Source organism: Podarcis melisellensis (genome assembly GCF_964234715.1).
Source record: "Podarcis melisellensis genome assembly, chromosome: 13".
NCBI lineage: Eukaryota > Metazoa > Chordata > Lepidosauria > Squamata > Lacertidae > Podarcis > Podarcis melisellensis.
Window position 1 is genome coordinate 30006059 of NC_138545.1, and position 26327 is coordinate 30032385.

The 26327-nt window shown below is 42.5% G+C and overlaps 1 protein-coding gene and 1 long non-coding RNA gene across 2 annotated transcripts; one reads left to right on the plus strand and one right to left on the minus strand.

The window, feature by feature from the left end:
* Positions 1 to 1312: 1312 nt before the first annotated feature.
* TOP2A (DNA topoisomerase II alpha) lies at positions 1313 to 25643 on the minus strand. Its single transcript, XM_081886203.1, has 35 exons — positions 25365 to 25643; positions 23600 to 23752; positions 23196 to 23286; positions 22832 to 22895; positions 22338 to 22483; positions 21947 to 22044; positions 21170 to 21382; positions 20809 to 20982; positions 20007 to 20108; positions 19321 to 19458; positions 19020 to 19158; positions 18455 to 18612; positions 17386 to 17511; positions 16304 to 16414; positions 16064 to 16169; positions 14859 to 14968; positions 13491 to 13583; positions 12577 to 12691; positions 11814 to 11935; positions 11320 to 11468; positions 10852 to 11083; positions 10079 to 10213; positions 9779 to 9979; positions 9465 to 9660; positions 8900 to 8991; positions 8172 to 8327; positions 7979 to 8062; positions 7424 to 7621; positions 7160 to 7268; positions 6800 to 6946; positions 6413 to 6515; positions 5751 to 5815; positions 3980 to 4111; positions 2220 to 2437; positions 1313 to 1584 (listed from the first exon to the last, which is right to left on the minus strand). Exons 1-35 carry the CDS (start codon positions 25395 to 25397, stop codon positions 1441 to 1443), a joined length of 4653 nt encoding a protein of 1550 aa, XP_081742329.1. The 5' UTR covers positions 25398 to 25643; the 3' UTR covers positions 1313 to 1440.
* On the plus strand, positions 2434 to 4013 carry LOC309355601. Its single transcript, XR_014162550.1, has 3 exons — positions 2434 to 2567; positions 2915 to 3644; positions 3895 to 4013. It is a non-coding gene; the product is annotated as an uncharacterized lncRNA (long non-coding RNA).
* Positions 25644 to 26327: the final 684 nt, after the last annotated feature.

The window sequence follows — 26327 nt, forward strand, 5'->3', positions numbered from 1 at the left end:
GGGCTTAGGAGAGCGGGGAAGTCCTGCTTCCATAGTGACATGGAGGGTTAATTGTGCAAGGCCACCAACACCTCCTCGGATTAACAATTCATCTTCCTCATTCTTAGGACACCAAGCAAAAGCCAGAGAAGTTTTGTCCTCCTACCTGCAATGTTCTGTTCCTAGTCGGGAGCAAGGCAGCCTCAGTTACTGGGAATCCCCTTTCTTGGACAACAGGACAAAGGAACAGTGTCACTTCCCCCCAAGGAGGGGTTTCCTCATTGAAGCCTCTTTGTGGCAAGCGGAACATTCACTAGATTGGAATCTAGATTGGAGTCACCCATAAGGGGCAGTGAGAGCTCAGAGGTTAAGTGGGTGCCAGGAGGAAATATTGAGAGTATTGTGCCCATGGGCAGCATGCTGGCAATTCTTGCTCTATACCACATCATTTTCCCATTAGAAAAACAGGAGTAAAATAACTGGACAGGGATATTATTAATAAGCTCAGCTCTGGCCTTCCCTGCCACTGATACAAGCTAGGTTCGAGACAAGCTACCAATAAGTGTAGCTTATTGCAAACCATCGTCCTAAGGAATGTTACCTTAGAAAGCTGAAGTGGCAGTTTTCCAGAGAGAGATGCTCAGGCATCTGTTTCCCTTGATGTGCTGTTATGAATCAATATTGGCTGCAATAAGCTACATTGCAAAAATCCAAGACAAGACTTGACTTCCTTAGAGATTTCTGACTCAAGAGAAGACACATTTGAGGTCCTGAAACTCTTTGGCACAATTAGGGTAACATTTGAGGGCTTCTCCTGACAAGGATTTCAAAAATGTCCCTGGTCTGGAGCAAAGGATGACAAGGTTTCTACAACAAAAAGATTTTTTTGGAATGCAGGAAGTGCCAGAATGTAGCACAGCCTAATTTCTATTGAAAACACAATGCACCTTAAGTACCAAAGGGAGAATGTTCAGCTTTAATATGGATCTAGGTAAATACCATCAGAAGTGACTGCCTCGTGTTTAATAATGTGCATTAAGGCCCTGACCCAAACGGGCAAAATTAGAACATAGGGCACTTTTGCATACATGAATCTTTTGTACTGGGGAAATACAGTCGCTGGCCTGAGGTTTCTGCATCCCTGCTTGGACTGGGGATAATGGGAGTTGTAGTCCAACAATTCTAGAGTCATGGGATTCCCATCTCTGGCTTAGTGTTACAAGAACATGCTACGGTGAACTTGTGCACTCCACCTCCCCACAATGTATTTTTCTTTAGCACAAAAACAAACAAACATGGTGATTCAGAAGTAGCAGAATTTCTAAGTGACAACTTCCAATGGAAAAAAAATGTTTATTAAGATGAAAATGATAGTGAACAGGGTCAAATATTTACAGGGACAGACATAATGTTAAAACATCAAAAGGCAGACACCCCATTTTTGAACAAGGTGCTTTCAGTTCACAATAGCTCGTCGTCCGATTCCTCAAGGTACTGGACAACTTTCCTGGCTCGACCCAACCTTTCACGTGTGACAGTTGGAAATGGTGAGTCCTCACCCGAGCTTAATTCAAGGGAAAATGACTCATCAACATTCTTGGATTTCTGCAAGGAAAAAAAAAGTGGGCCTGGTTAGCTCTCATAGGTATTATGTGGGCTCAGGAATGGCCACAACTAGCCCCTCCTTATGGAACATGGATGCATTAATGCATCAGTTGTGGGGAAGAAAAACTTTTAGTGCTCTACAAGCACTCTGAGGGATAGACTAATATTCCTGGTTTATGTAGGAGAAACCACTTGAGCCACAGGCGCTAGGGCACGTCATTCCACAGCACACCCGAAATAAAACACTACATATTTTATCAAGGGCGTGGTTTCCTTGCAGAGCAGAGCACTGCAGGCGTGCCCCATGTTAACTTGTTTAGGGCACTCATAACCAGTCACCAACATATACTGATGCACTTTTAGCTAGGACTTCAAAGTGAACAAGATGGTGCGAGGCCCATGTATGGTTGATAAAAATGTTTAGAATTTGCTATAGGTTATGGAGAACACCCGTATCTGCCCATAGGCCAAAATCGACCTCAGTGGCACCCTAAAACTATGGCACTTCCACCCCCCCCTTTGCTCTTTCAATTCTGGCATTTAGGTATGCCTTAAAGACATTCTCCTTCTATACTTAACTGGCAACAAAAAAGATGGAGAGTAATTTTAGAGAACAAAAATGGGGGCAAACAAACCTTAATTGCTGTAGTTTTTTTAAGAGCTGGGCCAAAGTCAGAATCAGAGTCGTCAGAGCTAGAAACCTTCCTTTTGGCAGGTTTCTTCATCCTGGGAGGTGCACACTTCTGGGAGGCTGCTTCATCTGTGCTGGACTCCGAACTCTTTGCTGTTGCCTTCCTGGGTTTTGCGGTTGCCTTCTTCTTAGAGAAAGCATCCATAATAGAAGGCTGATTGCCTAAGAGCAAAAGAATCAGTGAAATCTCTGTTTCTTTCCCACAAAAACCTGGATCTACCACAATGTTTTCAAGACACTGCTTCAGAAACTCATTCTGAAACTGTTAAGGCAGTGTTAAGTAAAGGTAAAGGTACCCCTGCCCGTACGGGCCAGTCTTGCCAGACTCTGGGGTTGTGCGCCCATCTCACTCAAGAGGCCAGGGGCAAGTGCTGTCCGAAGACACTCCGGGTCACGTGGCCAGTGTGACATCGCTGCTCTGGCGAGCCAGAGCTGCACACGGAAACGCCGTTTACCTTCCCGCTAGAAAGCGGTCCCTATTTATCTACTTGCACTTAGGGGTGCTTTCCAACTGCTAGGTTGGCAGGCGCTGGGACCGAGCAACGGGAGCGCACCCCGCCGCGGGGATTCGAACCGCCGACCTTTCGATCGGCAAGCCCTAGGTGCTGAGGCTTTTACCCACAGCGCCACCCAACAAAGGGCTGAACTACAGTTGATAAAACTGAAGTATAGCCACCATTTTCAAATGTCAGTCGAGGCTGGAAACAACTATGTGCTTCAACAACAGGAAAGAAACATGGCTATTTAATTGTGTGAGCAACTCCACAACGGAACAGGCTCTACTAAAAAACCTACGGAATCTTGGCTTGTTCACATTTTGGCTTAAGATAAGACATGTTCAGCCCAAAATGGTCACTAACTCTGCAAGAAAAAAAATGATGTGTTAATTTCCAGGGGCAGAAGAAATGTTCAATAGAGGTTTGATGGATTTCAGAATAATATCCCTTTTCAAGGTAACAGTTACTACTTCATTTATTTCATGAGAATTAACCATAGGTAAAGGTAGGTAAAGGTACCCTTGACCATTAGGTCCAGTCACGGACGACTCGAGCGCTCATCTTGCTTTACTGGCCAAGGGAGCCGGCGTTTGTCCACAGACAGCTTCCGGGTCATCTGGCCAGCATGACTAAATTGCTTCTGGCGAACCAAGCAGTGCACAGAAACACCGTTTAGCTTCCCACCAGAGCGGTACCTATTTATCTACTTGCACTTTGACGTGCTTTCGAACTGCTAGGTGGGCAGGAGAACTAACTACAGAACTAGAGTAATTGATTTGACTTTCTCTTTTCCAGACCCTTAATTTCTAAGCTTATCAGTGAAACCGTGAACCTCCATCATGCAGTTTCTGCTTCTACCTATGTAGAAGCCAGTGTGGTGTAGTGGTTAAGAGCGGTAGTCTCGTAATCTGGTGAACCGGGTTTGATTCCCCGCTCCTCCACATGCAGCTGCTGGGTGACCTTGGGCCAGTCACACTTCTTTGAAGTCTCTCAGCCCCACTCACCTCACAGAGTGTTTGTTGTGGGGGAGGAAGGGAAAGGAGAATGTTAGCCGCTTTGAGACTCCTGAAGGGGAGTGAAAGGCGGGATATCAAATCCAAACTCTTCTTCTTCTAGTGTAAGCCAGAACCAAAGACCTTTTGGGGCACTTATAGTAATGCCACTGAATACTCACCTTTTAACATACAGACATCAGTAGTAATCTTACCTTCAGCTACCTTTGCTGTTTTCTTGGCTGGAGCTCTCTTTTTGGGAGCAGGCTTGGCTGGCACATCAAGGGTAGCAGGCAGAGAAGAGGCTGCTGCAACTGGTTTGCCTGCATCATAGTCCTCAACGTGAACTTGAATAAAGAAAAGTCCCCACTAAGCTAACATGTCCTAAACATCGTGAATTCTATACTGAAAAATTCAGTATAGTTTTTTTTGCACAGAGAACAAACCAAGCCACTTTTAAAAGATTGCAAACATCCACGGGCAAGGATATGAATCTCTTTAGCTCTGAAACAGGGAAGGGGAAAGACAATGCAAACATTGTAACATGCTCCCAATGCCAGGCCTGCACAGCATAAGACCCCTGGACTGACTGACTGTAGTCCTCTTGCTATCTCTGCACCTCCCTAAGGGAATTCCAATTACAGCCACACTGTTGGATACAAATATTGTAGTCCACGGCAATGCACCAATATAAAAATCTCATGCAAATATAATGATGGAAATCTGTCAGCTAGAAGTATAGCAGTTAAAAGCAGGTGCACTACAGAAAATGGCAGTTAAAATGGTAACAAAAATGGCCCCTCTGAAGAAATATGGTCCTCTTGAGTTAATAAAAATGTAAAAGTAGCCCTCAGAATGATTTAAGATGAACATGTAGATGAACATATTCACTGCTTCTTTACAAGGGAGTAAGCCAGAGCTTTCCAAACTTTTCATGTTGGTGATACACTTTTTAGACATGCCTCATTTCACGACACAGTAATTCAGTCTTACTAGCAAACTAGAGGTTATTAAACCCCTTTCAAGCCCCAGGACAAGCGCGTGACACACCTACACACTGCAGCCAACATACTAACGTGTCGTGATAAACAGTTTGGAAAGCTCTGGAGTAAGCAAAACTACCAAATGTTCCAAAACAATGTAACAAGATATACCTCAAGGCTTCAAAATCCTTTTGCTTACAGAACTTGCAAAGAAAAGAGACCATGCAGGGAAATAGAAGCACAAACATAAATATGAAAGTATTAGGCAGTTCTTTTGTATGCAGATGGGATTTCGTTCTCATTTTTTAAGGCCTTGCAATCTGTCATATTACAATAATGACCGCTGCTCTTAAACTTGGACTGCAGTGATTTTGGCAGCTTTATGCACTACAAAATCCTATTAAAACTAAAAACAAAAAGTATGCTTTTTTCCAAATTCTGGTGATTCTGCACTTTTATTCCATACAATTTGAGGCTTTAAAAAAATCTTGCAGGAATTGGCCAGCAGATGCTTCTTGCATGAAGTGAGAAACAGTAAACCATGGGTAGTCAAAGTAAGGCCCGGGGGCCGGATCTAGCTCAATCGCTTTCTAAATCCAGCCCACAGACAGTCCAGGAATCAGGATGTTTTTACATGAGTAGAATGTGTCCTTATATTTTAAATGCATCTCTGGGTTATTTGTGGGGCATAGGAATTCGTTCACCCCCCCCCCAATATAATCCGGCCCCCCACAAGATCTGAGGGACAGTGGACCGGCCCCCTGCTGAAAAAGTTTGCTGACCCCTACAGTAAACTATCTACTTTCAGCTGGGGGTGGAGATACAAAAATGAGAAAGTAACTTAACGGCAGTCCCATATTGCTGGTAGTCATGGTAACACCGATTTAATCACATGCAGCTATGGTATGATATTGTTACTTTTATGCACCAGAACATTAATTTTTTAATAAAGAGCGATGCCTGGCTGCGTTAACAATAGATGTTAAACTTGAGTGGTACTTACTGGAGATGGTGCTCTGTACCCCTTGTGGTTTGATGGCTTCTTTGCCTTTACGTCCCTTGGCTTTCCTAGAACACATAATACATACTATGGAGCAAATTCTCCCCATTTCCATGTGTTTGCTCCCTACGGTATAGAAATAGACTATATAGGACTGAATGGACAAATAGCATGGACTGTGTTCTTGGTATTGAAGTGACAACAAACCCTACAAACCAGACACCTCTCGCTTTTTCATTTCTTTTGTTTGCTTCACCCCATTATGAAGAGCTTTGTGGTAACATGAGGTTAGTGCAAGTAGATTGCCACCTTTTTTGCATATTTTTTATTATAACCTAACGAGATGGGCAGTGGGTGGCGCTGTGGTCTAAACCACTGAGACTAGGGCTTGCCAATTGGAAGGTTGGTGGTTGGAATCCCCGCGACAGGGTGAGCTCCCATTTCTCAGTCCCTGCTCCTGCCAACCTAGCAGTTCGAAAGCACGTCAAAGTGCAAGTAGCGAAATAGGTACCGCTCCGGTGGGAAGGTAAACGGCGTTTCCGGCGCTGCTCTGGAAACGTCGGCTCCCTCTGCCAGTAAAGTGCAACCCCAGAGTCGTCTGCGACTGAACTGTCAGGGGTCCTTTACCTTTAACAAGAATTACATTTTGTGTGTACTTCACTCACATGGAAATAGTATTCTGTTCATCAGATGCAGCATTCTCAACCAATTCATGGATGTCACCACCAGTGTCACTGAGGTTTGAATCTGACACACACTTTGCTTTTGCTGAAAGAAATGGAAGAAAATTAGGCTGCAACCTTACACATGCCAGCTCAGTACATGCTGCGGAGTTTGGCGGGACGTACTACTAGATAAATGTGTGTAGGACTGTAGCCTTAGAAAATGCTGTCAAGTAGAATCAACATTCTTAATCGCTTTTCCAAAGCTCCAAACTTTCCTTTTTAAAAAAAATAAAATTAAACCAAGGATATTTAACAAAGGTAATTTAATTATAGCAAGAGTACAGCAGCAAGCAAAAGTTCCCACATCATTTTTAACCATAAACCTACCTTTTGCTGGGCAGCTTGACATGTTTTCAGGTGACAGCACAACCTCCATATCACCACCACCACTGTTGTCTGATTCCGAGTCAGACCAAGAGTTTTTCTTTGTTTCTTTTACTGGCTTGAATGGCAGTGTGGATTGTTTCTTGGTACCTTAAGTTAAACAGATTGGCTAAATTTTAAGACAATGCATGCTCTGTCCAAAAGAAAAAAGTATTGAGAACTAAAAGACGATGCATCTACACCTATGCACATTATTTTTTGCTAAATACAAATATCCAAACAATCTTTAAAACCTAAATGAAGCTTAATCTACTAAAGAAAAGCTACCAAAGAAAATGAATGACACTTGTGAGCAGGTGTTACCTGGTTCTGTTTTAAATTTCTTTGCCAATCTTTGTTTAAGAGTCAATGGTTCCTTATCGCATGCTGGTCCATCTTCTTCTTGAATCCCATTAGGCTCAGCTGTTTCACTCTACAGGTAAGCAAAGGGGGAAATTGGTCACTATACATACAATGGATGACAGGACAAAGGTATCAAAGAAAGTGGGAATATATACATATGCATAATACACTTTAATAGCGTGCGCACGCACACATACCCCTTAACAGAGGCTAATATTCTGTTACCTTGATTTTCCTTTTTACTTTCTTCTCTGCACCTGCTTTCATCTCCTCAGTCACACGGGGGACGACCCTCCGGCCATGTGGAGAGGGCATAATCTCCTGCAGCTGCTGCTTCTGTACTTTCAGCCTTCCTCCTTTCCCTTTGGTGGCCTTGCCTGCAGTCCCAGCCATCTCATCCTGTTTTTCCTTGTTTTCTTGCTCCTAGAGGGGGTAGGTAGGTAGAAAGAAAGTGGGCTAAAGAACCAGAAGCAAGAATGGGCAGCATGGGGATTTTAAATCTTGGTGTAACCAAAGCCCAGTCCACCCCAAAGCAAGCAAGCAAGCAAGCAAAATGCTCATATCAGCATAGGCCAGACGGCAACTGCCACTGGGGCAGCCCTTGGCCACCGTCAGCCTCAGCAGCATTCTTACTTGTGGGGTTTCAGATTCTTTGAGATGACAGAACTCTGCTGAACGCTCACATTCTTCCCACCCTTAAGAGAGATTACTGCTATGATGGATCAAAATAGGCTGTAAACTGAATAACTGGTCAGCTACTCTTCCCCCAGAGTTACTTACTTCAAGAGCTTCAACAAAGGCAGCAAGATCTTCTCTCCATAAGTCATTAGGAGTCTTTCGTTTCAGGTTTTCCAGCTCCATTTCCTAATAAGAACCAGTGAGGAAGAAATATTTAGGAGAAACAGCTGAATGCGTATTTGAGTCTTCAACAATGTCATCTCTCAAGTTTCTCCATAACAGCTCTTTCACCTACTTTGTCACCACTTTGCTTGCAAAGCTCATCCTTCTTTTCCTTCGTCAGGTACCAGAGAGGCATGTTCAGAAGGTAGTTAAAATCTGGTCCAGAGGCTGCAGCAGGTGCAGTTTCCTTATCACTGTCTCCCTCTTCTTCATCAATCTCTTCATTGCCCTAGAATGGAGAAAGTTGATCTGTTTGCTGAGGCTGCTCGCTATCCATGGCAATGTACCTCTTGCCCAACACTTTATTTTGGACTGAGGAAAGCAGCAGTAATTGCCTGCTGAACTCAATAGCAACCCCCCCCCCCCGGGCAAAGATAGAATTACCTGCCACTACATCAGCCATGTCTACTGCAATAGGGCTGCCTTTCTGCCTTAAAAGGGCCAGTCATTCTTAAGACAGTGTGAAATTCAGGATGAAGATTTATTTGGGATATTTGTAAAACACTCAGGGCAAAACAACAGGGGAAAAACATCACACATAAATAAAAACTAAAAACATTACTAGGTATCAAAATTCTGAATAAAATATTGCCTTTTATGATTCAATATTGTAAATTTGGGATTTTTAATGTAATCTGTCCTGTGATCTTTGGCTGAAGAGCGGCACAGAAATTTAATAAAACTTGCATTATTTTTGTGCTGCAGCACCTGCCATGGCAGTAGGGTTGGTGGAATCCCCTTCAAAGGACATAGAATCTGGAGAACAGCTAAATTAAAAGGGAGAGAGAGAAGATACACTACCTTCTGTTGAGAGTCTTTCCATTTCTTTACTGGATCAGAATCATAACCCCTCTGGATAAGGACCTGTATCAATTCTTTCTTGGGTTTATTCTCTAGAAAAAAACCACACACGTATTTTCAGGTCACCACATGGAATGAATGAAACCAGTTGAACAAGCAACCAAAAATCAATGGGTATATCAATTTAGCAATCTGGGCACTCTATTAGGAAGGAGCAAGGTCAATTTGCATACCACATGGAGAAAATCAAAATCAAATTGACTTAACTTCATTCTCCTGTCCCATTTTCAACTACCTCATTCTCAAGGCATAGTTCATGTTTTATCACTTCAGGATTAATTTTTTTGGGGGGGGGGTCACAAATAAACATTAGTATAAGGTGCATCTTTAGAAAATGAAGCTTTCCTCTCTATCTGAAGCAGGTTTGAATTCTGGAAGGAGAGCCTTTTCCTCCAGTGAAAATGAATTTGAGTTTGCCTGCCCCAGCCTCAGAAGTGGAACCAGCTGCCCTACCATCTACAAGATAAGAAACTGCTCACGGTAAGCTCTGGCAATACCTACTTACCAATCACTATTTTGCCTTCTATTTTTTCGAGGATAAAGCGAGCCTGGTTGTTCAGTTTTGCAGATTCTGCACTCAACATCCCAACAAGCCAGTCTTTCCTTAAGCCGTAATAGCGCAGCCTGAGCTCAAAGAATTCCCGCAGAATATCCTCTGCAGTCTCATATTTCTTCAGGCACCCAACGTGGTCAAAGAGTACCTGGAGCAAATAGCAAAAACCCAGAAGTCTGTAACCTGCAAACCTATATGGATCATGGCTCAGAAGGCTGCATGGAGCTCCTTTGATACTTGCACTTCCCTACCCACTTATCACATACCATGTTGTTGCAGGAAAGAGAAGTCTGAAGTTTGAAGACCTTGTGTAGACCAGCAGCCTCTGCCTCCACCAGATTCTTCTCACTCATTTTTATGATGAATTTGACTGTGGTGTCAGTGTGATACTCTTTGTAGTCTGTTATTAGGGGGGGAGTCTTCTCTGTGCCATTCAGCATAGGCTCCAGAACCTGTTCTTTATATACCTAAGGGTGGGGAAAGCAAGCAAGAGGTCAGTACTTTGTACCTTTCCCCCACCTCATCAGGAAGGCTCTAGGAGCATAGTAGAAAATTAAACATCTCACCTGGGTCCAGGTCCGAACAGGAAGTTCAGAAATTTCAATGGTGGTCGAATCAAGAATAGACACCTCCCCGTTGACAAGGTACTGGTTTTGTCCCAGCGCATCTATTGTCCCCTTGAAATTTTTGTAACTTGGAAGCTTTAAAAAAAGAGAGGAAATTGTAACAGAGTAAGCCAAACAGCACTCAGTTTTGTAGTTTGTACAGTGTGCTCTGACTCCAATTCAGCAAGACCATGCCAACTCCTTTGCAAATTTGGCCAGACAAGAGCAGTATTGTAGGAAAAGCAGACAAAAGCAGAATTGCTGCTGGAGGGTTGTACTTGTACAGCGGACACTTGGGCTTGGGTTGTGAAAGCGGCAAACCCCAAAATATTTTTCCAGGTTTCGCCGCTCGCGCATATGCAGAAGTGGTCCTCCAGTTGCAAATTCCTTGGGATGCAGCCACTTCTGGAACGGATCCTGTTTGCAACTGGAGGTACCACTGTATAGAGAGAAATGAGCAGGCACTGGATTTTAATGAAGAACAAAAGGGATGTCTTCAGAATGCAAAGGTTACTCATCATTTCATAATGTTCAAGACTGTGTCACTAAAACTTTCATCAAAAGGAGTAAACATTCACTGTCAACTTGCAAGGGCTGAAATCTCATGGCTCACAAATTGAGGTGCTGAAGTATCATGCTAGAAAGCAACAATCTGCCCTTGCCCCACACACGCCAATTAGCATTTCTCTTATGATCAGTCCTATTTCACTCAGCCATCAATACATTTGCATTACCATTGGAAGTGGCTCATCTCCATCTAGCATGCGCCGAATGTTATTCACCACTTCTCGGACATCGTAGTTGGGAATCTTGCATGACCAGCCAGTTCCAATGCCCTCAGCACCATTGATTAGCACCATGGGAATGATTGGAATGTACCATTCAGGCTCAACCCGTTGGTTGTCATCATACAGAAATTTCAGCACACTGTCATCCGCTGGTGGGAAAGCCAAACGTGCCAACGAGCTAGAAAAGAAAGTGGCTTGTGCTTAAAACAGTTCTGAGATAGGAATCCTGGAAATAGGAAAAGTGCCAGGTTGGGAAGGATAGAGGACCATCTTGCTAAACCTCCTGCTGTAGGGCATGCTACATCAAGATTATCATAGTGATTAGATTTAGGAACATGTTAAAACCACCATTATATCTTTCAAAACAACCCAGCCAAAGCCAAGAAAGCAGAAGTTGGACAGTGAGTTGCTAACCTGAGCATTGTGAAGATGTATCGAGGGCTGGCAGAGTCTTTCCCACCATGCAGCCTGGTGCCAAACTGGCCAATGGGCTGAAGCAGATTGAGGTTGTTGCTGCCCACAAAATTCTGAGCCAAATTGATGATGGTCATCATCAGTGAGCTCTGAAACCAAAACATAACAAACTGAAGCTGAAAGCATCTCCTTTTAAAAGAGGGACAAGGCCACCATCCTGGGACTGACGAAATAGTGCTGCAAAGGCAAGATTACACTGGCCACAAACATTGGCCAGAAGAACAGAAACTGACAAGACGCTTTAAGCATTTGTGCATGCTGCTCAGACCATTTGGGACAGAGTAGGGTTGACATTTAATAACATCAATATCATTATAACTATAAAGCAACAACAAATACAAGTTTGATTATGTAAACACTGTTTGAGCAGTAGTACTGCTTCCTTGGCAGCTCATGGTCATTACTTGCCCAATCCCCACCCACATTTTAACTACCTCTCCATGGTGGTAAGACGACATCTCAGCTATTGATCCAGCCAACTGGGCAACCTTCACTTCCCGCTTGTCATTTCGTTTGAAGCATGTGAACAGAACTTTCCTCTGACCTGGTTTCAGTCCTGAAAAGAACGACAAGCAGGTTGCTTCAGGTCAAGCAATAGGCTTCTTTCCTTCGATAACCAGCACCTCTCAGTTAAGGCAAGGATGCCAGTTCAGCACACAAGATTCCCTGGAAACTTTGATAGTTTGGTACCTATAGACAAATGCTGCTCCCACATTTTAGTGGTTATTGATACACATTTTTTAATTTTGTTTTTATTCCTATGATGTATTTTGTTTTTTACTGTACAGGCTGCTTGGATAAATTAGTAGAAAAGTAGGATAAAAAAACCCAAACTCTCTCCAATGCTGCATCACTTTGAATACTTAGGTGCAAACAGAAGTGCAGTAACCTATTTTTGTTCTCTTAGCACTGGTTTTCTATACACTCACCCACCCACCTTATATCACAGCAAATAATTAAAGTAGTTTACATTTTCAAATACTGTACTCTGAATTCTGCTTCAAGCAGGAGTGTTCAAAATAAAATTATTATACTTTTACACCTGTTGTTATTATTATGTCCCCCCCTCCCGCTCAACCTGCCCTTGTTGCCTGGGTCTGCTAATAAAATAATGACAGCTATGTTTATAAGGGGAACTATGTTTGAAATAATTTGAAACATGATTTAGATTATGAAGAAGTATAACAGATAACTTACCATCAACCAGTGATGGGATGGATCGCTCATTGTCAGAATTTGAGAAGAGGACAAGTTCTTTGTTGATAAAATCATTGTAGGTCAGGTAATTTGTACTTTTGCCATATAAGTAAACCTACAAGTGACAAAGCAAGATTAAGTTATCAAACCTTCAAAACTGTTGCCTCTACTATAGTAGCCTTCAAGTGTTATCCCCATCATAGCACAAAGGAAAGAATATACTCTGATGCAAACATATATAGGTACTGAGAACTGCTAGCAAAGGGCAGATCCAGCAATGCAGTCATCATTTGAGCTCATCACTGCTGCCTCCCAAGTGAAAATGTTAACTGCCTGCATTGAGGTCTTATGTTTAATATGACAACCGCTGTGAAAAGCTTGGTCTGTGTTTAGCCCTGGCAGCTGGGTATTTGTTGCTGTACAGTGATGAACATGCATGCAACAAACTCTGAGCTCAAGAGGGCACAGGAAGAAATTGCAGGAAACTTCAATTGTTATATGCTAGCGACACTTTAGCCCTTCTTCCTTTACTTCCATTCTAATCCATTACCACACCATAAAACAAGCTTCTTCCTCCTTACCTTTTCATTAGCTCCAAAGAAAAGAAAGGTGACTGCTCTATTGTCCTGCATTTTACCCACAGTGCATTAACCCCCTGGGCCAACTACTGAAATAATGCTTGACTGTCAAAAACCTTAGTCTTTTAAGAAGGTGCCTTATGTCTGGTCTGTTCCTTCTAACTAGCAGCAGCTCTCCAGGGATCCAGGCAGAAATCTCTCTCAAGTTTCCTGCAACCTGCCAATGCTAGGGATTCACCCTGGACCTTCTGCGTGTGAAGCATGTGTTTTGCCATTGAACTAGTCCTTCCCCAAACCATGTAGTGAGAATCCCATGCTGTTCTAATGGCAACTCACGTCTGGAAGGCCATGAAGCTTCCTCTGCCTTCGATCTTGCATGAAGTTTGTCAGCCACTCCTTTCGGTCATCAACCTTTTTTTTGCTAAAGGCCTAGGACAGTAACAAAATGATTAACTCAGACTAGTCTGGGATGGAGAGTGAGAAAAATATTGTCACTTACTGAAGCCGTTGAAATTCTTCTCAGTTTCCACTAAATTACCCACAGGCTTAGGTTGCCAGTCTAGAACTCTCTCTCAGAGCTGGACAGTACCAAAGTCCACTAAGAGAAGTTAGTAAAGTCAAATAATGACTGGATCCAGCTTAAATCAAGAGACATACAAGATCAGGAATATGGACAAATACAGTCAGACACCCTGGAAGGCCATTGAGTTAGAGGGCTTATCTACATTGCAGCCAACCATAATGCAAATATGTACAGCTTTGGTAATTGATGGGGTTTCCCCTCACTTCACTGTCAATTTAACTGCCATAAAATCTTGAAGTCGCTCCCTGTCCCCCCCAACGCTGGGCTATTACATGCCAGAAAGACATTCTCCAAACTTTGATAAGTCAAACACCACAAGCTTTGCTGGTGTTTAATGATGGGAAATGGCCAGATTCAGCTACCAGAAGTTTCTGAACGTTTGTTTCCAGGCTATCTAAAGTGTAGTGCTCTTCTTGTTTATTCTAATTGACTCTGGAAGCTTCTCTGCATGATGCAAGCTGGAAGCTTCTAGTTGACACGCAAGTTTCTATTCTGCCTAGAAACAAGCAGAAGGCTCCTGATGTTTGGGATATTCCTTCAGAGAAGCTGAACAGCTGGTTTAAACTCATTCTGTTTGTTATTCACTCAAGGTCATGCTGAGTATAGTAACAGGCCAGAAGGAGCCTGGGTTTCACCCTTTCTCTTTCCTTCTCGTGTGCTGTTCTTTACATAGCATACTTACATGTCAAGCTTTCAGTCTTATTATAAGTTATTGTAAGTTTAGGTTAAACCTGCTGCAACTTATCTTATGGATAGTGCTAATCCAGATGTATCTGATTTGTGACCGTTGTGCACATTTGCCTTCAGTAGCAGGAAAGCTCCGATGGATGAAATATTAATTGCCTCTGGTCTTTTTTCTTCTTCTTTTTGAAATCCTGCAATGTGTCTAAGTCTTTTTTACTCCAACTATATGTTAGAATCTGCTCTGGATCAATATTGAGCAGAATTCTTGACAAATTTGTCCAGGGACATATATGGATATATCAGATAGTTCCAACTTTAAAAAAGAGAAAGGCTTATTTCTGGTAGGATCACTCAACATTTTAAAAGCAGATGATTATTGCCTAACTATTTTGCAGGTGTAATCCCCAAGCAATAGAGGATAGGAGCAATTTTGTTACCAGAGTAATCGCAGCATCATCTTCAGGGCCACAATACTTGAAAGGTATTCGGTGCCTTGTCATCTCTGCAAAGTACTCTTTCGCTTCCTTTGCTGTGCTGGTACCCAGACCTAGAGAGATTAAAGACAGATAACACCACTAAGATCCTCAAATAAAACCTAGGCAACTTAAGACATTCTCCACTGCGTGTACAAGTCTCTCTCTATATATATCTTGAAGCAATGCACATTTACATAAATCTGGGGTGGCTAAGCTTTTGCACATATTGTTGGATTCCAAACTCACACCATCCTGATCATTGCAATGCTGGTTTGGGTTGATGGGAAACCAACATCATTTGGAGGATGACAGGTTAGCCACCCCTGAGATAAAAAACCAAACCAAAGGCTGCAGAGTTAGTATCCCATAGCTATTAGGTGCCATGCTATGCAGTTTATTTTCTTTGTATCATCTACAACTGCAGTCCAGGTCCAATATTAAACAGTGCATCAACCCAATATGGAACACTACAAAGAGGAAGAAGACAGCTGTTTTGAAAGAATTGCAGCAGGGAAGGTGGTTTAAGTACAATAGCGGGATTCCTTTTTCAGGTATGTCTCATGTAAGCTTATCATAGCTCTCTCTAGCAGACACAAAAATGTTAGGTAAGTACCTTATTTGTTGAAACTTTGGCAATCAAAATGCCAGTCCATACAATATATAAAAATATATTAGGTTTCTGGTAGACTCCTGCCTCCAGGATAAGGGAGTTCCAAACAGAACACCAACTGTTTATGTTACTATAGGTGGAGACCATTTTGGATGAATCCAATTGTTGCATGACCAGCAATGTGCGGATCCTTTTGGACAAAATGGAAGTCGAAATGGGGCAGGCTTATGTGTGCTTGGCTGACATGTGGGGGAACCCCCTTGCAAAATGGTCACTGCCTGTATAGCAGAGGTATTGTCAAGTGTACTTTCAGCTGACCTTTGGGTTGCTTAGGGTAAGTTAAGTGCTCCAAGATATCCCTTTCACATTCTCCGTCTTTTCTACATAGAAACTGGAAATGTGGTTATAAAGCCCTTCAATTGCTTTTTCTGCCAGAGTTTACATGGAATATTTCATGTTTCCTTGGAGGCTGTTTACTAGTCTTAACTATCTAGCAGACACCCAACACTTCTCATATGATTCAAGTTAGCTGTGTTAAAAATAGTTTTAACCAAACCTTTGTAGTACTTGATCTTCCAGTTTTTGTAGTTAGGAGTGCTGGCTTTCCATTCTTCATATTCAGGAATGCTATAGAAAGAAATCTCCTCTTTGTTTTTGGAAACCTAGTTTGAAGTAAAAAGTAACAATGGGAAAACATTTTAAGACCTAAAATTCTAAATAGTGGAATTTAGGGGAAATATTCTCAACTGGCTCAAGTGGTCACTCAGGAAGGGGGGTGGAGGGAGAGCAAGCTTACCTTTACAATGGGAGTAATGAACTCTTCAAGGAAACGGTGTCTCAGAAGAGATGGCCAGTTATGGTGTATGAAGTTAATAAGCAAGCCTTTGATGTGAGAACCATCTTGATCCTAAAGCGTTTCAGAAGACAAATTTTAGCCACTGGCAATGTGAAAGTAGAACTCAAGAGCATGCAGCACCCATCTTTTCAGTGACCAGTGCTAGCCAACAACTCATTACGATTACCAGTATGATCAAACACTTGGCCTTGGACTAGGTTCTAACTCACTATGGTTGAGTCAAGGGATCTTCTTACATATTCAGTTGGATCTGTACAGTGGTGCCCCGCAAGACGAATGCCTCGCAAAACGAAAGGGTTTTTCGGTTTTTGCGTTGCTTCGCTAGACGAATTTCCTTATCGTCTTGCGAGTTCTCCTCCCCTTTCTTAAAGCCCCTAAGCCGTTAATAGCCGCTAAGAGCCGTGCTTCGCAAGACGAAAAAACCGCAAGACGAAGAGACTCACGGAATGGATTAATTTCGTCTTGCGAGGCACCACTGTACATGGAAAGGATTAAATAGAGGATAGCAGGTCCAACGTAGCAAAAGGTGGGCTACATGATGGAACAACTCCATTGATAGGTGTTTAAAACACTCCCTTAAAGGGCCCACCTCCAGTCTTTCTTCAGGTTTCTTTTAAAGGTGCTCCATCAGACATTTGGGATGTTAACTAGAAGTGTGCATTTATTGTTGCTTCATTTTTTAATTTTCATAATAAAATTAACAATTAAAATTTGTTTTATTTAGAAATTTTGAGTTATAAAGCAATACAGAGGTGTGGTAACTAAAGATAAGTACTGTTCCATGCTGATAGCTTTCACCTGTGGTTCTTAGAAGCTGAGTGCAGGGTAGGGACCAAAGGTGGACAAAACTACCCCAGAAGGAGCACAACATGTCCCCCACTAGTGGTACTACCCCTCCACTAACACCTCATATACCCCCAACCCTTATAGTTTTAACTATTTTATCAGCCACGTGTGCAAACAAAATATTTGTACTGTTACTGTTGGCAGGAGATATACTTGCCCATGAGAAAAAGACTGACCTGATCTGTCATTATCATTATTCTCCCATAACGCAGACTCTTTAGTGATTCTTCATCATCATAGGTCTTCTTATATTGCAGGCCAACTATCTTGATAATGTTGTTGATTTCAGCATTCTCCATTATCTGAAAAGGATTGGTTTTTCTCTTTAAGATTCATTGGGGGTGGGGGGGAAGAGGTAAAGGACCCCCGACAGTTAAGTCCAGTCGCAGGCAACTCTGGGGTTGCGGCGCTCATCTTGCTTTACAGGCCAAGGGAGCCGGCATTTGTCCACAGGCAATTTTTCTGGGTCATGTGGCCAGCATGACTAAGCCGCTTGTGGCGCAGTGGAACACCGAAGCCAGAGCAGCGCACAGAAACTTCCTGCCAGAGTGGTACCTATTTATCTACTTGCACTTTTTGGTGTGCTTTCAAACTGCTAGGTTGGCAGGAGCTGGGACCGAGAAACGGGAGCTCACCCCGTTGCGGGGATTCGAACCGCTGACCTTCCGATCGGAAAGCCCAAGAGGCTCAGTGATTTAGACCACAGCACCACCCGCGTCCCTAAGATTCAGTGCATGAACTATCAATTTATGGATTCTGCTGCCCATTTAGACAGATATTGATATCTTGCTTTTAAACTTGGCTCAACCCCTTTTTGTCTAGAAGACTGATCCACAATGGGCAAATTGGGATCCACTAGTGGGTTGCAATAGGAGCACCACCACCAGGCAAAAATATGGTAAAATATTTAAGAAATGGGCCCCAAAATGTATGTTTAGTTTAAAAGTGGGTCCTGAGTCTGAAATGGTTGGAGATACCTGAGCCATAGGTTACTAGTCTCAAAGTGCTTAACTCATTTTAAAAGCACTTTAACCAAGCAGATTTTGCACCTCACAATCCAGTGAGTATCCACTGAGCAGAGCACAAGTTGTCCTTGTCAACAGCTTCCATTGTGACAAGGTTGGAAACGCAATCTCTTTCCTGTTACAATTTAGAAAACAGTTGACAGCTTTTATATACAATACCTAAAGCAAATCAAGGCCAAGTAAGATTCATGATGGAGTTTGCAAAGTATTGCCAACTCACCTGTTTGTGGGAGGCTTCCCGAACATTCAGCAGCTTTCCACGCAGAGGAAACACTCCAAATTTGTCCCTGCCCACAACTCCAAGACCAGAAACAGCTAGAGTTTTAGCTGAATCACCTTCTGTCAGAATAAGGGTACAGCTGGTAGAATTCTTGCTCCCTGGAATGAGAATTGAGCACCTTAATCCAGACAACTCCATTTACCTACATGCTCATCCTGTTTAATCAGGACTGGCTGTCAAGTTTCTGATTGCAAGAGTAGATCTGTCTCATGTTTCAGTCAGGCACAATTAGCAAAAGCATAGAGTATTGGGCAAGACAACAGACAGCAGCTTTACCCATGATGAAAGAAAGCTCTATATGCACAGAAGGAAGGATATGGCTCTTTCCCAAACTGCAGCTTATGTGGAAGCAAAGCTGTCAGTCCTTTCTCTCTCTAAGTCCTTAATCATCAATCAGGCCAGTTGCCACCACTGGTCAGGAATCTGGGTTCCTGTACAGAAGGGTATTTAACTTCTAAAAAGTATCAAAAGGCTTTTATGCTTGTAACCATACTGCGATACATACCAGCATCATTGGCATCATCTAGTTTAGGTATCCCTTTAATTCTGCTGTATTTTACAGAAGAACATTTCTTGTTCAGCTGAGCCTGGGCTTTAAATCTGACCCAGTTCAAAATGTTATCCACTATGCCACAACTGCTTACCTAGAAAGAAAGAAAAAGCTGTCTGTAGAAGCAAATATGATACAAAACATAAGGTTGAAGTTTTTTTTTTGCTTCTCAGTTTGTTTTGCACCCAATTCCAGCTCAAGACATCTCCAAAACAATTAAACAGATGACAACACAATGCACCCCTACAGCACTTACCCCCTTGATAAACTTTTCGCTCAACTTGCATGTTGAGCCAAAGCTCTTTGCTTGAAGGGTCATGTTCTCCTTTGTTTGGGAGTCAAAAGTTGGATTTTCAATCAAGCAGTTTACAAAGACCCACATGTGATTCTTCACCTAGAATTAAATGGAGGTGTTATAAACTACTAATGTTTAGTTTATTGGACAACCCCATCTCTCAAATTTCCCCAGCTGCAAATGTGATATGTACCCATGTTGTTAATTAAGTTGACTAACTTGGCATTTAGTAGAATCTATTCCCAGGTTATGGAAATTGTTTTCCAAAAGAAGTTTATTTAAAAAGTGATGGTGGGGAGGGGTGTGTGAAGCAAGATGCCTTCAAACAAGATGTGAGAACATGACAAAAATAACTAACATGTAGGAAGCAGCATTTTTACCAAGTTGAGCTTCTCAGGCACAGGTAACAAAAGCTGTATCAGGTAAGTTTTATATAACAATGTTCCATTTTCTATATAACAATTAAAGGTACAAGAGGTCCATCTACCTTAGCATCTAGCAATGCTTTTATTTAAGGAATTTTTCTGTTAAAACTATTGCCTAATCTGCAACTAGAATTGTAGGGTGCTGTAAGACAGCAAAGAGGCAAACTTTCAAAATGAGGTCTAAGAAGCCTAAGCTTAAACAGGGAAATCTGAGATTTATACCTGGAAAGGCTTCACTGACACTCCAAGTTTGTTCTTTTTCTTTACCATGTCAATGAGTTTGGCGATAAGCTGGTCAGCGACATAGTCTACATGTCTACCACCCTATAACGAAAAGAAAATCCAAGAATTAATAAAAGTTTCAAGGAGAGCCTACCACAACATATCATGCGTTTGGGGAGTCTTAAAGTGTGTGCCTTGGCAAGCAGGATTTGTATTCAGCAGCTTTGAAATTAGAGCTCCTGGATGGAGCCAATTCCTGCTGATCAGCCTGACTTGAGTTCAAGCTGGACTGCAAAAGAAGGAAATGATTGGAACATACTCCAAATCCTTTCCTTTGAAGGTCACTCATCTGACTTCATGGACATGCAACAGTCACGTGACTGACAAGCAGACAGCCTCATTAACTTGTCAAAATGGCCTATGGGGGAAGCTCAGGATCTGGTCCACAGGTTCTCCACCCTTGCTATATCTAGTAATTAATTAGATAGAGATAGATTGGCTGAGGAATAAAAGCTCCAAACTAGCTTCAAGAATGGATCTGGCCTGTAAGCTAATGGCCCCAATGATATTATATATTTACTGTATTATGTAATACAGTAAAAACATTTACAATGCTTCTATAATAAATCAAGGAGACTTGTTAGGTTTAAGGTCTCATTTCCAAATCCAATAGCTACCATATTAGATTCTCTCCCCTCTTAAACGGATGATTTGTTTTCCTATAATTTAGCAATACCATAACTGTTTCGCCATAAACAAGACAGATTAAACATATTCAGACTACAGAGCTGTAGCTGGTTACCTTTGTTGTAGCAATGCTATTGACGAAGCTGACTTGCTGGAAGCCCTTTTCACTCATTGTTACACAGACTTCCCACCGATCATTCACTTCTTCAGAGACTACTTTCAGTAGATTGCCAGTTTCATCCACCTTGTCCTTTATATACAGATCTACATAACTGCGGAATCCGTTGATCTGTAAATGAGATAGGTATGTTGCAATGTTTGCAGAAAGCTTTTACCTCATTTGTTAACGTGTTAGGTGAAGATGGGTATAGCCATCCAATTAACTCTAAAACATTTTAAGACTGGTTTCCCCAAATCCCAATCCAACACCTCATTGCCAAAAAGGGGAAGAAAAACAGTGAAAGTCATTCACTCACGGGTAGATTCTTTCCATTCAAGAAAACTTTGACACCTTTACTTGATCCTGCAATATCATAAGCTCTCCGAGACATTAGAGCCACAATATCTTTGTCCAGTGTGGTCATTTTAAATTTTGACAGATCAGGCTGGAAGGTGATGCATGTGAAGTCCTCACCATCAAAGTGCTTCAATTTCATCTCTCCAGCCTTAGACATATTATTAGTCCAACTCTGAGGAAGAAAACAGTTTACAATTTTATGTACAGAAACAACTAGATGAATTTCTTTAGCTACAGCTGATAGTTCCTAATCAAAGAACAGCATATAATTTTTTGTGGGCTCTACTTTTAGCTTAGTCACTTTTGCAATTTTCAGTTAGGTACTGAAGATGTACAAGCACAACAGTTAAAAATGCTGACCAGCTGATGCCTGAACCTTTACAATATAGTGGTACCTCGGGTTAAGGACTTAATTCGTTCCGGAGGTTCGTTCTTAACCTGAAACTGTTCTTAACCTGAAGCACCACTTTAGCTAATGGGGCCTCCTGCTGCTGCACCACCGGAGCCTGATTTCTGTTCTCATCCTGAAGCAAAGTTCTTAACCCGAGGTACTATTTCTGGGTTAGAGGAGTCTGTAACTTGAAGCATATGTAACCCAAGGTACCACTGTATGTGGAGTAAATTTAGAAGTTGGTTTAATGTGCACATGCGCATGTGTCCATGTATGTACCCAAATAACATTTGGGCCCAGGATCTTAAAAGCGTACAATACCTATCCTTACAAGGTTCCATGTACCTGCTTAAAGTGCTTCTTATATTCTCTGCATGCAGTTTCCACAGTAAATTTGGTACTGAAGATGTTGCAGAGTTTTGCTCCATAACCATTTCGGCCACCTAAAACAATGTATAAAACAAATCAAGTTACTTACACACCATGAAGCTTTGCAGAGTTTAGGAGGTATACAGCCCAATCCTAGGCATGTTTACTCAGAAATAAGTCCCAATGAGGGCACTAGAAGCTTTCTCCCAATGCATATTAAATCAACTCTTCTTTACCCTTCAACCACTCTTCTGCACATAATGAAAAAGACAAAGCTGTAGTGAAGAGACAGGTTTTTCAATAGGGCTAGTCCCTTAAGACATAATTTCCCAGGTGGTTAATATTTTCTGTTAAGGTTTTCCTCTACCTGTGACTTTCTTCTCATCATCATCGTAATTGCTGGAGGTTAAAAGCTGTCCAAAAATAAGAGCTGGCACATAGACTTTCTCTACTTTGTGCTCTACAACAGGAATCCCTTTTCCATTGTTCCACACAGAGATTGTGTTATTCTCTCTAGAAAAAGAAACCAAACTCTTTATGAATCAGGAACACAAAAAACCTCCGTTAATGGAATTAGCTCCCTATTCTACACAAGCAATGACCGCCTGCCCACTGCTCCAGAAATTTCTCATCTCTAAAGACCCCGAACAAGATTCTTATTCACCTTATGATTTTCAGCTGCAAACCCACTATTGGGTTTGTTTACAAATACAGAATTCAAAACTAAGCCCATCATAAATAATTGAAATGAAAGTCGTATTTATATACAAATTCTGCAAAAATGAGCAACAGACAACAGGGGGCAATCTAAGCCTGCAATTCTTAAAATAGTTTACCAGAAAGGATTTGAATAGGACTTACGGGTCAATCATAACTTTGATACATGACATCTTCTTATCTCTCTGCTTGTTATCAGCAGCATTGACTGAAAAAAAAATGAAAACACAAACAAAGCTTGTTAGTAAAAAATGAAGTACTTAATGATATTTCTTAGCTTGGCATTAGGAACCAGTCCCAGTAATCACAAGTTAACTGCATTTGTGGTTGTGCCATTCACTACAGTACTGCAATTCCCATTTTATGGCTATGGTAGCAACTTGCTAAAGTACTGAGCTTGTGGATAAGCCAGAAAATTCCCCAAGCCAACTTAACATCAATTGCAATTCCTCTGTAATTCAACCCACTGACAGTCCACTGGAACTAAAAGATGTTGCTCTCACCATACCTAGGATTTCGTCAAATATTTTATAAAGGCCAGGTACGAAGGTAACATCCCTGCAGTTCAGTCCAATATCTTCATCAAACACCCACATTTGCTGAAAAGATAATTAAAAATAAGAAGATATTCAGTAAAAAGCAGACACTTTTACTCTGCTCATTCAGTGAACACAAGGTCAGCATTGTCCAGTGATTCCCATAAGCCATGTGGCCTGACTGGAGGTGTCCTAAGATGCCATGACCTTGGAATACAGTTGTGGAAAAATCACCCTCTCAACTCCCCAAATTATAACAGTCTAAGCTCTGCTCTGTGATACTAGAACTTGATTTGCAATTAGCAAAACAAACGAATTAGAAAAGCTCCCTCTCATTCAATCCCTACCTTAACTCCCCAAACAAAAAGCTTTTTACCTGAGTCACTTGTTCCACAGAGCCAATGTAGGTATCAGGCCGAAGCAATATATGCTCCAGCTGGCTTTTCTTCTGGTATATTCTTTCAACAGATAGCCTCTTTTTTGAATCTCCATCCGTGATCTTACCCACTTTAGGGTTTGCATCTACTGGCTGAATGGAAGCAAAATGAAAACATCGTAAGTCACTGCATAAATGAGCTAACTTTGTGGGTTTCTGTAACAACAATGCTAGGATGGAAATAAAAACACACAAGACATGAATTTACCACCAAGCTAGTTTTGAAAGAAGGAATACAAACAGATATTGTAGGCATCTGTCTCGAGACAGATTGCACATTTGGGGGTGAAGTCAAACTGCTGAGTTAGAAGCACTGAAGTGACCTCCGCAGGGAGCACATCTGGTCAGTGTTTATGGAGGTCCTGGGCGGCCCAGATCACCATCATAATTTTATTTGCATGCTGCCTTTCCACAGTTAAAACAATGCTCAACACATTAAAAACTACATAACCAAACTGAACAATTTCCACATAAAAATATGACTAGACCCCTCTTGGTCTTGCTGATGTGGTCCAAAGGAAAACAGAGCAATACCTTTGACACCTGCTTGGCTGCAGGAGTTGCTGGAAGGTGGCAGACAAGGCACCATCCAGATTCCTTGGGGACTTGTGCAGGGATTACTCCTTAGCCTTTTCGTCTCCCAAAAATAGCAGCAGAGGTTTAGGATCAGTTTTCCTTCTCCTAGAGGGGCTTCATTCCCACGCTGAGTAGCCCCATCTACCCCTCACTTCCTTCTACAGCACATGCAGAAACCACCTTCCTGAGCCTGTCTACATGCAGGGGAAGTCCCCCTCACCTAGTTTAGCCAGCCCACCAAAGGTACAAGCCCTCTCCTAACATCCCATACACCTGAAACTGGGATGAGAAAGGGGATAAAAGATTGTGCTCGCCTTTTACAGACACAAGCCTGAGATTCAAGACATCTATCTCTGAACATCAGACTGTTCAGACAAAGAAGTTGTCGCCATGTCATGCCTGTGACATTTGGCTGGCCACTCTTAAAAAGATGAAGCTAGAATAGATGGATCTCTGATGTAATCCAGCAGAGCCATTAACAGTTTTACGTTTTTGGGATACTAATCCCCACATTCAAACGACTTTATATTTTCTCTAGAAAGAAAACCTATTACGTCCAGCATCAGCAATATATTGAAGCTACAAAAACATCCACAATCAAACGTTGTTGTGAATTTGGGTAGGAATTTGCCCCCCTAGATCCACAAAAAATTATTGAAAAGCTCCATGAACCTCAATGAATTGAGGTTCTGCACCCCCTCCCATGAGAAGCCTGTCCCTATCGTAATGTCTCTGTAGGATAGACCTCCAAACCAGCACGTATTTTTTTGAGGGGTTTTTTTTTTGAGAGATAAAAAGGAACCGCGGGTCATGATGGGATTGTTGTAACACATATTAAGCTAAAATAAATTTTTTTTTAAAAAAACAGGAAACAAGGGAATTGGAGGCATCTATGCGGACGCTGGGGTTTTTTTTAAGATAGAGAAGTAGTAAGATGGCTGGGATTAAGAATGAATTAGAAGGGCCCAACGCTCGAGGTTAAAGGCCGCCACTAATTAAGGCCCGTTTAATTTCAATGGCGCTGTCCTGAATGAAAACCCCTCAGTCGATATTGAGTTACGTGGGACTGGGAAGACGGTATGAGGGCGGGTGTGTGAAATAACGTGTGTGTGTGGGGGGGGAGACTCACCTTGAGCGGGGAAAAGGAGTCTTCTAAGTCCATGGTGGACCCGGTCGGAGCGAGGGGTGTCGAGGAAACAACAGAGCTAGCGGGGATTGTGGGGGTGGGAAGCGGCCGTTGAGAGGGGAGCAGCGGCCGAGTCCCTCAGACTGGCAGTCACCGAGCGCTGTGAGCAGAGCCAACCACCTTCCCTCAGCCAAGCGGCTGCGAATGAGGCCGGACAAAGGCGGCAGGAAACGCTTCACGGAGGGAGAGAGAGAGAGAGCGCTTTCGAAAAGCGTCGCCTCAGCCCGCTCAAACGGCCGCGACCAATCCCCGCCGGCCTGCTTTAGCTGCCGGACCAATCGCCGTTCGGCACAGGGAAATACGGATTAAGGAGGCGGGGAAGGAGAGTTCGCGCAGCCAATCGGAACGAAAGTCTGAGCGTTCGAACACATGAAAAAATAAAAGCCGAAAAACAGTACACCGCTCTTCAAAAGCACAAACTGTTATCTCCCAGGTTTAAAAGCGAGGGCAGGCGCACCGCTCAGTTCCACCAATAGACGTGTGGAATGGCGTTGATGGGCGTGGGGCTGGGCCAATGAACCCGACGCCAGCGCGATGGATTGAATTGCACGTTTTGTTTTGTAGGCGCTTGTTAAAAGTTATCGTTCTTCTTCGTTAATCGTTTGTTAGATGTTTGCTGGCACTCAGCATATAAGAGTGCAATGATTTTTTCCCTTTCTCTCTCATGCATTTAAAGTCAGTGTGGCGTAGTGGACATGGAGCCTGACGGGCCACAGTTACCTGAGGCGAACCACAAAATGGCGCCCACCGCCCTCCCCTCCCCACCTCAAGGGAAAAAGGGGGGAAGGCGGAAAAAGGAGGGAGGAGACGAACAGTGCCTCCTATTGACCAAAAGGGAACTGTGGAGGTGGCATGGAGGGGGAGCAAATTTGTCCTTCAGTGAGTGCACCACAGCAGCAGTGGGTG